At 37.4% G+C, this 14304-nt stretch overlaps 1 protein-coding gene across 2 annotated transcripts in view; it reads right to left on the bottom strand.

Annotated features, from left to right (window-relative positions):
- Smp_076150.1 (hypothetical protein) overlaps positions 1–11840 on the bottom strand; it is a gene marked incomplete at its 3' end in the record, with an annotated part of 36819 nt that extends 24979 nt beyond the window's left edge. The window contains exons 1-7 of one of the 2 annotated variants that reach the window (XM_018790160.1): positions 8782–8921; positions 8622–8748; positions 8337–8579; positions 8215–8292; positions 5174–5324; positions 2556–2692; positions 257–453 (exon numbers count right to left, since the gene is read on the bottom strand). In XM_018790160.1, coding sequence (XP_018655531.1) covers positions 257–453; positions 2556–2692; positions 5174–5324; positions 8215–8292; positions 8337–8579; positions 8622–8748; positions 8782–8810 — 962 coding nt within the window. In that variant the 5' untranslated portion in view covers positions 8811–8921. Of the gene's footprint in view, positions 1–256; positions 454–2555; positions 2693–5173; positions 5325–8214; positions 8293–8336; positions 8580–8621; positions 8749–8781; positions 8922–11762 lie in introns of those variants that run through there. The other variant, XM_018790161.1, reaches the window with a different exon arrangement.
- Between the last annotated feature and the right edge of the window lie 2464 nt (positions 11841–14304).

Genomic DNA, 14304 nt, shown 5'->3' with positions numbered 1-14304 from the left:
GTATTAAATTGAAAAATGTTATTATCAAGCACACTGGGGGGGTGAAACTACGGTATAACGTTTTCATTATCCTGATACATAAGCAGTATCAGCAAAAATCAGATAAAATGAAGTAGTAGAAAAGTGTAACAAGATGTGTTACTTAATAGTAGCTAGTAGTATGATTAGGACGGATTAAAAAATAAAAACAGGCTACCGACAGACCACAAGAGAAAAAGACTCTCAATCATGGATATATATTACATATGTGTCCTACCTATGATCATTACTGTCCCGTTCATCTAAATCAATTCTCAATTCATCATCAGTATCACTTAATGCCTCTGTGGGATCCAATTTATTGACGGATAAACCATATTCCTGAGCTTTAGTGCATGATCGAAGTGTACGTGGACTAGATATATTAATCTTTTCTATAACTTTATTTGTAGAGAGAGCACACTTTAACCGCTCCTAAAAGGCAAAACATGGAGAAAGGAGTGATCAATGCGGCTTCAGTGTTACATATAGGTAAGTCTTTAGCGAAATAAAAACACAATCTTAGCATTTATTTATTTAAATAACAAGAGACCTAATGTATCATTAAAGAATAAAGGGAACTCGGTGGAAAAAATCTTTTCGACGGTTTCACTTACTCAAGTTGTACAATCGCATCTGTGGTTAATTTTATCAGTTAAAAACAGTATAATATGGTTTTGAGTAATAAAAAAAAACTTGATGATATTTCATGACCCACTGAACTGACTACAATTTGATCTAACGAAAATGTTAACGAAATAAACATCTCGGCTACCCTCGTATATAATTATCGACTTAGTTCACGTTAGAGAATGACGGAATAAAATAAGTCAAGTAACAGGATGAATTTTGGACACGTACATTCCAGGCATTCGTCAATCCAGACAGACAATCAGAGAAACGAAATCGATAAGCAGACTGGAAAAGGCAAGTTTGCCAACTCATTTTGATGAAGCGGAACTCAATATTTACAAAAACAAAAGTGAGCTACAGACATGTGATGAATAGGATAAGCAACACAAGAACATATGCTCACATAAAAACATTCAATGTTAATAAGCGAATAAGTGACATAGTGAAAATGTGACCCAAGAAGAATAAGTTGGTCTATCATATAGCTAGAATAACCCATGTGGGCTTGACATAGTAATAAACATTACAGTATCTTGTCGTGAATGGTTTACGGAAATCAGTAACTGAAAGGAAGCTATGTAATAATTAGCTGATGAAAAATGTTAAGATGAAGGTAAGGGTCCACTTGATAGCTATTAAGAGCAGAATGATGAAAAGTTGTAATAATGGTTAGTTGATAGTTGTGGGAATAATTGGAAAGAAGTAGAAATAAAAACATGACAGATTATCGAAAGGAAGGTTAAGACCCTGAAGGAATGAGGGACTAAACATACTGTTTTTGTACTCAAAGAATAGGCTTGAAGTAGTGAATAGCAATAGCATGTGCTAAACTTAAGTTTTTCATAAGCTTTCCTCTTGATTCGACTCTTTTGACTGTGTATGATGTTGAGGGAGGCTTTTCGTGAAGTGGAGTGACCAGAATTAACTAGATACTCCAAGAATGAGCTTTTGAATGACTTTTTTAATCCCTTAAAAAGCCAGGGGGGGGTAATACTTGGAGACGCGTTTATAATGATGACGAAAAACCAACAGCTGGAAAATAAAAACACTTACACATAAAATTCATATCCGTTGAATAAAGTAGTGATTATCTGGACTGAGTAGCTAAGTAAATAACACATTGGGCTATTGAACCCAAAGATACTAAGTTAGAATTCAGGTGTAAACATCAACATGTATGAAAATAAAGCCTACTGAAGAAACACACGTCCAGGACTCTACTGCTGGCTACTTTTTTAAATACCTGCAAATTAATGATAATATTGAGGCAATCAACTCAATTGCATATGCTAAATGAAACTGATCAATCGCAGTCACTAACAACGACAACAGGGAAGTACAAACCCTTACAAATCAGTTAATTATATCTGTACAAAGAAAATCCACAACGGCTTGTTTTGCAGTTCACTCAAATATTTTCTCCTGCCTTAATTTTGTTGAATATCTTTTGTAAATCCTACTACGATGTATTGTCTGATTGACTATTTGTTTATCAGTCTAGGTTATACGTTTCTCTAAATGACAACATATCATAGACATGATACTACTGCAAGTTTATTAGAACTATGACTTCATGAACTGGTCTCTTACATTCTAACTAATGGAAGTAAAATAGCTTAATGATTAATGCACTCCACTATTAGTTAGTGGATTCCAAGTTCAAATAATATTCTTTCGAATGCGGTTCAATGAGTCACGTTTATCATAAACCTTCATTACAAAAGTGTACTTCAGAATCATGTGCCATATTTTATAATTGAATTGTAAATCAATGGATTATGAGCTTAAAACCGACTTTATTTACTGTAGTTTGAACTAGAAACCAAAGCGACAAATGTGATAATTATCATTTAAAATAAAAACCAATCATAATAACTGGGAATTAAACTAACAAAAATATTTACTTGATCATCCGAGTTGTGTTCAAAACATAGTTGTTTTACTAAAGATTCATAAAACAAACGAGCGCGAACTCTTGGAGGAAATGGACTTGTTAATATGATATTTCCAAACTGGATAGTCTTTCGACTGAAAGATGCATCTGTGTTGAAACAATAAAACAGATGGTATGGATTTTGGACAATTTTATAGTTTAAAGTGTTCTATAATTAGACATCACAATATTTTTGAAACCAGATATATTTACACTAGGCCAAATTAGCTATCATTGGTTGATAAGATGTTACATAATTTTATAAGCTAACTATTACCCTAATTGTCCTGGACAGACGGTTGGTTGAACATTTATGAGATGTATATCTGTACAAGCTTTCATCAGTGTTTAATGGTAGCAAAATGTTTGAATCACCCACTTAGTGTTTTTAATTACTCGTTCAGACAAATGAATTCGCTCAGAATTGATAAAAATAGTGTAGGTGCATTCACTCTTGGGTTTCCCTTAGATCTTCAGTTTCAAAATTAACTTCGTTAAGTTTCTTATCCTACCCAGTTTCCCTTGTTGCTTAGTATTCGTTGAACACGTTACCTCATACGACTAGTCCTTAGGATAAAAACAAGGCTTAGACAAGAAAGTAATTACGTTCCCAAATAAACCATGTTAAATGGAAGTGAATTACAATAAGAAAGACGTTAGTACATAAATAATTTTACACAAGATTCTAGAGTCTTCTCCATTTATCAGCGAGGGCTGATTGGCTAAAGATAGGTCAATCAGCATGCTCCAACAAAATTCTGCACGAAAGGTGCTGTAATCCAATCTATGTCCTGTGAACAGCCTTACACCTTTTATCCCGTCAATCTATTCCCCTTTATTGAATCATATCCTCTCTGCCTAATATTTTTATTAGAATCGATAGCACTACCACTCATACTACTTTGGTATTTGGTCTGGAAGCTTCATCTCGCTGTGAGAAGTTAGATGGACGCATGTATATGCCAGGTTCTACCTTACTTATGACTGAATCAGTGATTAGTCAAGTTCTAATCGGAATGGAAATATTCATCATCTAATAATAGAACACGAATCTGTATAAGTCAATAACCATGAAATACAGTCAAGAGTTTGGTAACATGTAGAAGAAATGACACACACACACACAAACTAGCGTTCTAGTAACAAAAATAATAACCAAGGAAAATAGAAAAATTACCATACTTCATAATTTTCAACTTCAAAGAAGAGAGAAAGAAAAGGTTAGTCATAAATGTGCATACTTCTAATCATACTAAATATTTGTATTTGAATGAACCACCCAAATCAGAGAACTCAACAAAATTATTCTCCAAAGCTACGAATGTTTTTGATCACTACGATATTTATATTCAAATTAAATGAAGAATCAAATTAATAAAAATGAAAATCAGAATAAAGGTGGTTTGAAAAATACACAAACTCGAAATAAGCCTGCAAGCATGTTTTCTTCCTACATGATAAATGATCGAAATTTTAGCACGATTTGAGAGTTTTCAAATAAAAGTCTAGAAATAAATTCTCCAACCACTGACCATGGCTACTGCACGGACTCCAATCAGGTAGTCTGCATTTACCAAAATGGTTCAAACCGACAACTAATGATTACAGAGACCAATGTCACGTCCTGGCTTAGCTCCCCCTAGCTTTCTTCCAACCCACTTTAACATCAACAAACATCGGCTATCGAGGTAGATGGTGGTTAGGTATAAGTATTAAGGAATGATGGTAAATCAGTTGATAAAGTCATGAATCTTCATCGACTGAGATGGTTGGGCCACGTGTTACGTATGCCTAAACACCGATTACCACGACGCGCAATGTTGACTAGTGTAGGGGATGGTTGGAAGAGAGTTAGGGGCGGCCAAACCAAAACATGGCATCAGTGCTTGAAGTCACTAACTTCTAGTCTGAGCCATGTTGGCAGATGCAGACTACCTGGTTGGGGTCCACGTGACTATCGTAACTAATAGTTGAAGACTCTGGGTGACATGGCTCAGAATCGATCACAATGGCGTAGGTGTATACACTCTTTATCTTCCCCTAAACCTTGAGATTAAAATTGCTTCATAAATTTTTTCCTTCCTATACTATATCCTTAAATACAAACTTTCTTTTATATACTACCACCACTAAATTAATTACTTCTATGAATCCGGTGTTGATCTTGTTGTGCTAACGAGGTATGGCAACTTGGACCGATGCATATATGTGCCTGGTCCTACGTTGTCGCTGACTGAGGTATAAGTAACGGAAAATTATACTATTTCGATGTGCTTCATTTTTCATAATTTGGGATTAGTTTTGTGTTCTTCCAGAGTGAAATTAGAATGGCCCTCCAATCCTGAGATAAATGCGATCTACCCATCCCTATGAAGTTGGAAAGAAAGATCATTCGTATACATGAAGTCGTACACAGATTAAAGCAGACCAGAATAAAGTAGACTGATTTTGAAGCATTTTAAATAAATAGGTGATAAGTGTTTGAATGGTCACGTAATTATGATAAAAGTAGGTGGAGAGAACTGTTCTTTTAAAAAAATAATTATTCCTTATGAAGACAAAAAAGATGAAAAATGCACTTTACATTACCTGTATTTTCAACAGTCACATCAAATGGTACATAAACACCGACAAGTGCTTTCAAAAGAAATAAACAATTCAGTACATTCTCAGTTAACAACACCAAATATTCAACTGAATGATGAATTTGTTTGTACACTGAAGTAGGAAATGGAAGCATCTGTTTTGATTAAGAAAAATACGAACAACTGAATATATTTTATAATGGAATATATTTTAATTGCACACTAAGACAGAAAAATGACAAAATGCTTTGAAAAGTAAAACTGCTCTAAGCAATAAGCATTGGTAGTTGATAAGCAGAAAGTTATGGATTTAGGTTTTTACTCTAGATAATCATCAGTAACATATATCTGCAAATATGGAATACAAACTAACACTTACCGGAACTCAAATCAGTCTAGTAAAGCGAGTCAATCGAACACTACAGTTATCGGTCTTCATCATCTACAGACAATTTAACCGATCAATATAGCTCTTTGTTTTCAGCTGACCAATAATCTGCTTATGTATAGATCAGTACCATCGTTAGAAAAGGACACGTTTTCATTACAACTTAAACAAGTTAGGTTGTAGTATCAGTTTATATGTCAAGCCCATATACTTTATTCTAGTTACTGGCCAAGCCAATTCACCTATATATTATGAGTCATATTTTGATCTTGCTAATTATTCGCTTATTAACCTTGACTACCATTTTATATGAGCGTATGTGTATGCACATTTCGTATCTTATTCACCGCATGTCTGTCATCCATTTTTGTCTGACTATAAATGCTGATTAATGCTTGCTTAAAATGAGTTGGCTTCCCAGCCATCTCCACTGCATGTCATTTATGTTCCGCTCTCATCTATTTACTTCGTCGTTCTGATTCCCTGGCCAGATCAATGAGTGTAGGAAATATATGTATTCTAAATCTATTCTCGTATTTGACTTATTTAATTTCGTTATTCACCAACGCGGATAAAGTCATTTATTACATACGAGGATAGACAGTACGTACGATCAAAAAGGAATCAGATTTAGGCCACTACAAGGTAACACAATAATGCTACAGTTAAGGAAGTTACAACCACTCTTTATGCAGAAAGTAAAAGAAGGTTACAGCAGGATCGCCATTGGCTTCTATTCAGAGCCATATTTGACAACGTTTCAAGCCACTGTGTAACACCATCTCTAGGACCCCAGCCAGGGAGTCGTGAAGGACCAACAGAAGCCAGTCTTTTGCAGCCTTCTTTCATGCCACGACACCATGTCATACACTGACCACCTCTCCGCTTTTTCCAACCAGTCCCAGAGTCAGCAAATAACGCACGGCGTGGAATTCTTTAAGACGACATTCGTAGAATATGTCCAAGCCACCGAAGTCGGTGTTTCAAGATGGTGACACCAATTGAATTATCGTCTCTGCGCCCGAACACACGATGCCGAACCTCTGCATTACTAACATGGTGTTGCTACTAGATGTCAGCAATCCTTCGGAGACAACAATAATCGAACACAGAGAGACGTCTAACATCCTCAACTCAGAGAGGCCAGGTTTCACAAGCATAGAGCAAAACTGCTCTCACCGACGCGTTGTAGATCCGACCTTTTACAGCCAGACTAACATCACAAAGGCGTCAAAGATGACCCAGATGGACATAAGCCGCTCTGGCTTTCACTATACGTGCATCGATCTCATCACTCGCGCCGCCACCAGCACTTATGTAGCTACCTAGATACACGGACTTGTCAACTACTTCAATCTGCTCACCACCCAAGGTGAGTACAGGAATAGAATCCTGCCAGTCTTGTAAGAGTACTTTGTACTTTGAAGGTGCAAAGCACATGCCGTACTTGCGGACACTGATTGCCAACTGCAGTGACGTATCAGTAGACTCAGATTCAAAGATTGAAGCCTGCATTTGACGTCAAACCGAAACATTGCGAATTGGAGAAATCGTCGTAGTTAAAGTAATAAGTGAAATATTAAGGGTTATTTTAACCTTAAATAATAGGTCACACTGTAAACACAGAAACGGTTAAGTACCTGCAGATATTCTCTTGGTATCATCAACTTTCTCTGTCTATTTATTTAATGCACATAACGTAATCCCTCATATGTTAGGGTTTCTTGCTGATCTCAGCCCCATCAAGTGAATAACTAGTTACCGATTAGGGACCGTGAGACAGTTCGACTGACATCACAGGAGCAACAAACTAGTTAAACTCCGTCTCGATGTTTTGTTTTCAGCGTCTGGAGGTAGTTTATTGGCATGTCGTCAAATTCACAAATTGTTTCACTGACCCCGGTGATTTAAGTGAGGTGAGACAGTATCCAGCAGTTGACAAACATAGTTGCTATGTCTATCTCGTTAGCACATTCCAATGACCAGGTTTCTAGGTCCTAATTTGAGTTTTGTCAAATTTTGAATAGAGCAAGAACGAAGAATTGAACAGAATAACACAGATCCTGTTTGTTCCGTTAGGTTCTCATCAGCTGCTTACAACATGTAATATTTAGAATCAAAAATATTGGAAAGTTTACATACTTATAACAGTAAAAGTGGATATGCGTCATCATGGTGGGGTGGTGAGTGAAGACATAGTGAGTGTTATAAATAAACATGTGTGAAGGAGGTCCTGGAACATCAGATATAGTGACAAAAGATAATAGGGATATAAATTGGATATAAATTAATAACAAGAATGACATGAATTAAGATCAGTCAGTTAAAAAATAAGTAAGGTTATGACTTCGAAAGTAATGCGATTAAAACAGAAGGGAGAGAATAAAATTGCAAAAGTTATGTAATAAACTGACGAAACAGTCACCATGGTAAGGAAAGATTTGCAACTATTTCTTTTTGGATACATAAGTCCGGTTTTAGTCATTCGACGGCCAAGGCCTCAGCGAATTCAGTGAGAACGGAATCCGACTGTCGATTAATAGTGCTGAAAGATTTCAGCTACTGTCTTTCTGGGCGTCTACTCAAAACACTCAGTAGCATACAAACAAGGGTAGAGAAATGATGTCGGAAATTCCCAAAGTTATTAAAAGACTTACCTTTTCAAAATAATAAGTCGCATCGATTTGTTTATTCACAGAGAACATTTCAATTGAAGGTACCTTATAAATAAAGTACTATTTAGGGATTACAATACGAAATTAAGATATTTAAAACTCACATTTCGTTGAAGAAACTCAATAAACGTAAATGTCACTGTACTGAAGTTTGTAACACTTTTAGTAGTGCCACTCAATTTGTAAAAACTAGGTAGTGTATTTATATAAAAAGTCTGTTCTTTTCCTTGTAATTCCATCAGTTGTTTTTCATTTGTTAATGGTAAACCATTGTGTGAACAAGGATTGGCTAACTCCAACTGTCTTTGAACTGAAATTTGAGCCTGCAAAATAAGTGAATGCAATTTCTTCACAAATAAATGCACATAATTTTTTACATATGTACATACTTGAAGTTTATTCATTTCTCTTTTCTTTGAGTGACTAGATTTATTTCCATCTACTGAGCTTATTTTTAATAGCTCTTTAAAAAGTTTAACATCAGTGGCTGTGATACTATATTCTGGTTTGATAAAACTACACGCTTCTAATTAATGTAAGAAAGCTTACCATGTACATATGAGATCAATATCAGGCATACAAACATCAGATACAAAATCCGGATGGGATGGTTTTGCAATACTTCTCAGGTCTGTAAAATACTCAAACACCTCTCTCTGGACTTCTAAAAGGTTGGAGTATGGAACGAGATCCCATCCAGTGGAAAGAACCATCGTACAAGGTTAACAATAACACGAGTACCTAAATAAAAATGAAAATTAGAAGGAAAACGCAAAAGTAGTATTATCGCCCTAAGAGTTAGATTGGACATGTTAATTTCCCTGGTCATACGAACCTTTAACCATATTACGTAATTAGCATCACGAGAATGTTTTACTTGGTAAACTACATTAGAATGACTTTAAGACGTGGGATGTTAGGTGAAGCATTCTAAAACAATGCAACGATCGTGACAGTCAGTCAGTCACAACGTAGAACTTCGTACGTACGTACATCAGTTCGAGTTTCCATACCACATTAGCACAGAGATGTAGTTGTTCATTCAAATTCCATAGTGGTAAAGGTAGTAAGAGTATAAGCAGTAATCCGAAAGATTAGGGTTTGAAGATGTTATTCAAGGAGTATAGTACAGTGAAATAGATTTGGAAAGAGCAAAAAGAAATTAAAATGAAGAATTCAGAAGATCAGAATTTGGGAGAACACAAAGAGTGGACGCACCACCACCATTGCAAACGGTTTTGAGCCATGTCATTCAAAGTCCCTAACCATCGATTGTTATCATCTCGCGGATCCCAACCAGGTGGTCTACACCTACCAACATGGCTCAGTTCACTTGTCAGTGACTTCATGGATTTGTGCCAAGTCTTGGTCTGGCCGCCCCTAGCTTTCTTCCAACCTACTCCTACACCATAAAACATTGCATGTCGGGGCAGTCGGTGGTTGGGCATACGTAACATGTGTCCCAGCCACCTCAACTGATGAAGTTCCACTACTTCATCAATCGATTTGCCATCCTTACTTAGTACCCGTTTCCTAACAACTGCATTACTTACTCGGTGGTCCCAGGATATACGAGCGATCCTTTGAAGACACCTATGATCAAATACTAGTAGCCTACGAATATCCTCTACTCTTACCGGCCATGTTTCACAGCCATAAAGTAGGACGGAACGAACTGTTGTGCAGTAAACCCGTCCATTGGTTGCTAGACGGACATCTCACCTACGCCACAAATGACGCAAGTTGGCGAATTATTATTATTTATTTATTTAAACACATAAATATTGGTACAAGGAAGCACCAGATAAATATGCGCCTCACAAATCTCATTCGATTCGCTTGAGGGCTGTGATACTGCCCAGATGCCCAGACTGAAGCAGGTAGTTTTCTTAGGGAGCCACACCACGAGCCTTTGACCTTTGACCTAGAGGTCCAACCCACAAGGCAGTGGAGCATCGTGAGATGCAGTTCCATGGTAGACGGTGATCAACGATTGATTCGTACGCCATTTGTTCCATCAGGATATTGGAGCCCATGTGCACCATTCGTTTGGAATTGTGGTTTTCCAACTCCCCTAGGTGGACTTTCCGTGTCCACCAACCCGGTTAAAGCGTCGGACATTGGCTTTTCGTCCTCTCAATTTCGTAAACAACACCCCCGCCACGAGAAGGCAGTGGGTAGGACTTCCCTGGCAGAGGCTATATATTCGCTGGCCATGTGAGAGTATTTCGAGAGGGAGAGCGGACTCTCCCCACTCTTGGCCGTACCAGGGCATTTGGGTGTATCCATGCTGAGATTTCGTCACACACCGGACCACAAGGGCTGATGAGACTCCCAAGATAAGTGAAGCGGTCAACACGCTCAATTACTTCACTCCCTATTATTAGTTCAGGTGCCGATGCAACCCAATCCTGAAGTAACATTTTGCACTTCGAGGGAGAGAATCGCATCCCGAACATGCCTGCATTGTTGCTTATAGTGGTCAAAAAACTCTGCATTTTCTCAACGTCTTCACCAAATAGAACTCTGTCATTGGCGTATTCTAAGTCAACAAGTGAGTCTCCCGGTAAAAGTTCAACTCCTGGAGATTTAGATGATGAAAGTGTTACCTCTAAAAGCACGAACACCACTCGAGGTAATCAATTTTGATGACAGTTCGCCATAAGCTTTAACTCGACCAGTTGTGTTCGAGTAAAGAGCCTTTAAAAGGTTAATGTACTTCTTTGGTACTCCTTTCAGTGACAAACACTGCCATAGAAACTCACGACCAACGGGGTCAAATGCCGCCCTAAGGCCGAGAAATACTACTATTGTGGGGCGTCTGAATGTGTGTCTATGTTCTAGGACCTGACGTAGAGTGAATACCTGGTTTATACAACCACGTCCAGGTCGAAAACCAGCCTGGTTTTCTCTAGTCTGCTCTTCACGAGCTTTGGTTAGGCGTCGAAGTATTATTGAAGCTAATATTTTAGACACTATATTATTCAGACTGATGCCTCTGTGACTGTCACAAGAGGACTTTTGTCCTTTCTTATAGATTGGCACAATCAGTGATTGGGACCAGTCAGATGGAATTACGCCCATTTCCCAAATTCTACCTAAGACCTCAGTCAATCTCGATCGCGACAACTGTAGGATTTATATATGAACTTATTACAGTTTGCGTATATGTGAATTATGGATATTGAATAGCACATTTTAACGACTAATGAATCCTCATAAACGTTAACCTTAGGTTAAGATGTTCCACCTATCGTGTAGTGGTGAGAATCACTGTGGCCAATTTGCACTACAGCACTTGTTGGTACTCACTTCCAAAAGCCATCGAATCATCCAATAAATAAAGACGTCTAAATAGGCCTGTAACCATGTCTTATCATCTCTTTTTCGTACAGTCCTTCGTATTTTAATACTATATAGGAGTAATAAAACGGACCACAGTATATCATTCATATAATTTAGGAATAGAATATGGGCAAAAATTGTCTACAGATCTCTATGCAATTAGATTACCATCCACTCTCTCTCACCTTGCTTTCTGGTGACGAAGATTTTCAAATCTTTCACTGATTTGCTGAAGGTCAAGACTTCGGAGTCAAGGTAAATAATAACTCTAAAACCACATATGACGAAGGCTCAGGCGTTTTAAAAAGAATGAAATGACTTTCATATATACAGTGAAGTAATTTTACTTCTGTGAATTCATAACATCAAAAGCTTAACTGGTAAACTGTAGCTTCAATTATTTCGACCAGACACGTCCACGACTTGAAAAAAAATTGGGATATTTAATCGCAACATATTGCCGTACAATTAAGTTAGGTCAAGTCAAAAAACTAATGATAACAGGTAAGAGGATAGGTAAAGCTGTTGATCTCCAATCAGGTAGACTCCTTAGCGTGATCTTAGGGTCTAAGGAACAAAGAAATCTCCAGTTGATTTACGCTAGGAAGTAGGGTTATACTGACATTTGTATAAAACCTGATATAACGTTGGGAAACAATGAAAGGAAGACGGTTCTAGTTGAACTAGAGGCTTAGAGACAAAACAGTGAGGATAACCTCTGACTGGAGGGTAGTCGGGTCTCTGATAGAACTCCAGAAATACTAGGTTTCACAATCCAGCAAATGATAACAGATGTCGCGAAGACAGCGAGGCTATAAGTTGGAAACTTGCTTGAGAAGGTTGACCATTTGTATTAGGTATCATCTATCAACGCCCGATTTAGTAGGTTTGCAGCATCTCCTATCATGCCTCTAGGAAGTATACTTTTTCTTCGGCCATTAAATTTGTTATTTTAACTTTGTCAGGAGTTTTATAACCTTCCCACGTACTTTGTCATCTGTGACTTTGTCAATTATGCTATGTATGTCTTTATATCTATCATCTAAACTTTCATTGGTTTTCCTTAATTTATACATAATTCATTTTATATAAAGACTGAGTCACCAATTATTACGTCCGCCACCCCAATTCACTTTTGCTTCTTGTCATTGGTTTGAACTACTGAATATCTGGAATATACGTGCCTCCAACACTTTCGTTACTTAACTATGTGTGTTATGTGTGTTATTGACAGGGTTTATCGACAGAATGTATACGTAGTAAATGGGATTTGCATCTCATGAGCATCATCAATTCGATCATAGTGGAGTCAGAAAATGGGTACAACATGTTGATTTCGTTTTAGAATACATTAGGATAAAGATTAAATGTAACCGATGCCTTGTGCTGGGAGATTACAATGATCCCGATATAAATTTGAAAGATCTGTCCACCGCTGTATCTAATGAAATATACGACAGTAGACTAGTGATTGTAGTGAAGCATGCTCTAGAACAGCATGTATTCAATCCCACATGTCCTGGTCCAAACCAAGGATCTTCATCAAACTTATTACTCAAACTTAAAACTAAGGACATCCCCTTTCTCGATTTTCTTACACAACTGGCTAATAGTGACCATGAGATTTTGTTACTCAGGCTGAGCTTGTAACAGTTTACGAATAGGCAGCCCCCCACAAGAGTATGGTGAATGTACATTTATACCGTAGGAGTGTGTTGCAGAAGCTGACTGATCAGTTAGCAGGAGCTTGTCAGTTGAAAAGCGTAGTTTATCTTTAAACGTACACCTAGTTCCACTACTTTGCTGAAAAACTGCTAATACTGTGTGATGTCTCCGGAGAAGTCACGACCACCAAGAGGCTGGAAAGACGGAAAACTAGGGAAAATGTTCGGTTAATAACTCTCTCCTTGTTGGCTTAGCTAATACTGTGATCAGGTTAACTAAAATTATTTGTGCTCTTATTCTACACAAAATGGAGAGGAACAATCCTTAAACCATGGAACATTAATTAGGATAAGACTGTTTATGTTTGATTGACCTCACTGCAAAAGGAGATTGAACTTCATAGAAAAATAGGAATATTCACGCAGATACAATCTTTCACTACAGTCCCATACTGTTTTAGATTAAAACTGAAAAACTTAGGAATTAACTGTACAGTAGAAGATTAAGTGAACAACTTTATCAGCGAAAGGAAGCAACGAGGGAGAGTAAACATTGCCTTATCACGAGTAGTTTCTGAAAAAACAATTCCAGGTCCTATTCTTTCTTATTTAATGAAAATCCCCAAAATTTTACCAAGCCTTGGGGAAAACTGCCAAATTTCTTACGGCTTTTGGGAAAAACCCCAAAATTTACCCGAACTAGAAAGATTGAGAGCGTGGCAATCTGAACCAGTCACTGTAACAATTTACATACATACACGTCAGATCGAATAAGAATACTTAAAGTTAATGATTTCAAAGATTTGGTGGTCATTGTGATGATCTTACAACCACATAATCAAATTCCAAAAGTTCCTCGCACTGAGTTGCCAACCATCGAAATTTTCTGCCAACGTATTTATTAACAGCACCTCCTACTGATAAATTCTAAGAAAGGCAGCGGTTTAACAAGACCACATATCGCGGATCCGCGACCTCTTGTCCAATCGTCGAGATGAGACGGACTTTGAGTGATGCCAAAGTTACCTTGAGAATGTCCTTTTACTTGCTATGATGTGAGAAA

The sequence above is a fragment of the Schistosoma mansoni genome, chromosome W, assembly GCF_000237925.1.
Source record: "Schistosoma mansoni strain Puerto Rico chromosome W, complete genome".
NCBI classification, from domain to species: domain Eukaryota; kingdom Metazoa; phylum Platyhelminthes; class Trematoda; order Strigeidida; family Schistosomatidae; genus Schistosoma; species Schistosoma mansoni.
The sequence above is the reverse complement of the archived record's forward strand: the minus strand, read 5'-3'. Positions and strand labels throughout refer to the sequence as shown.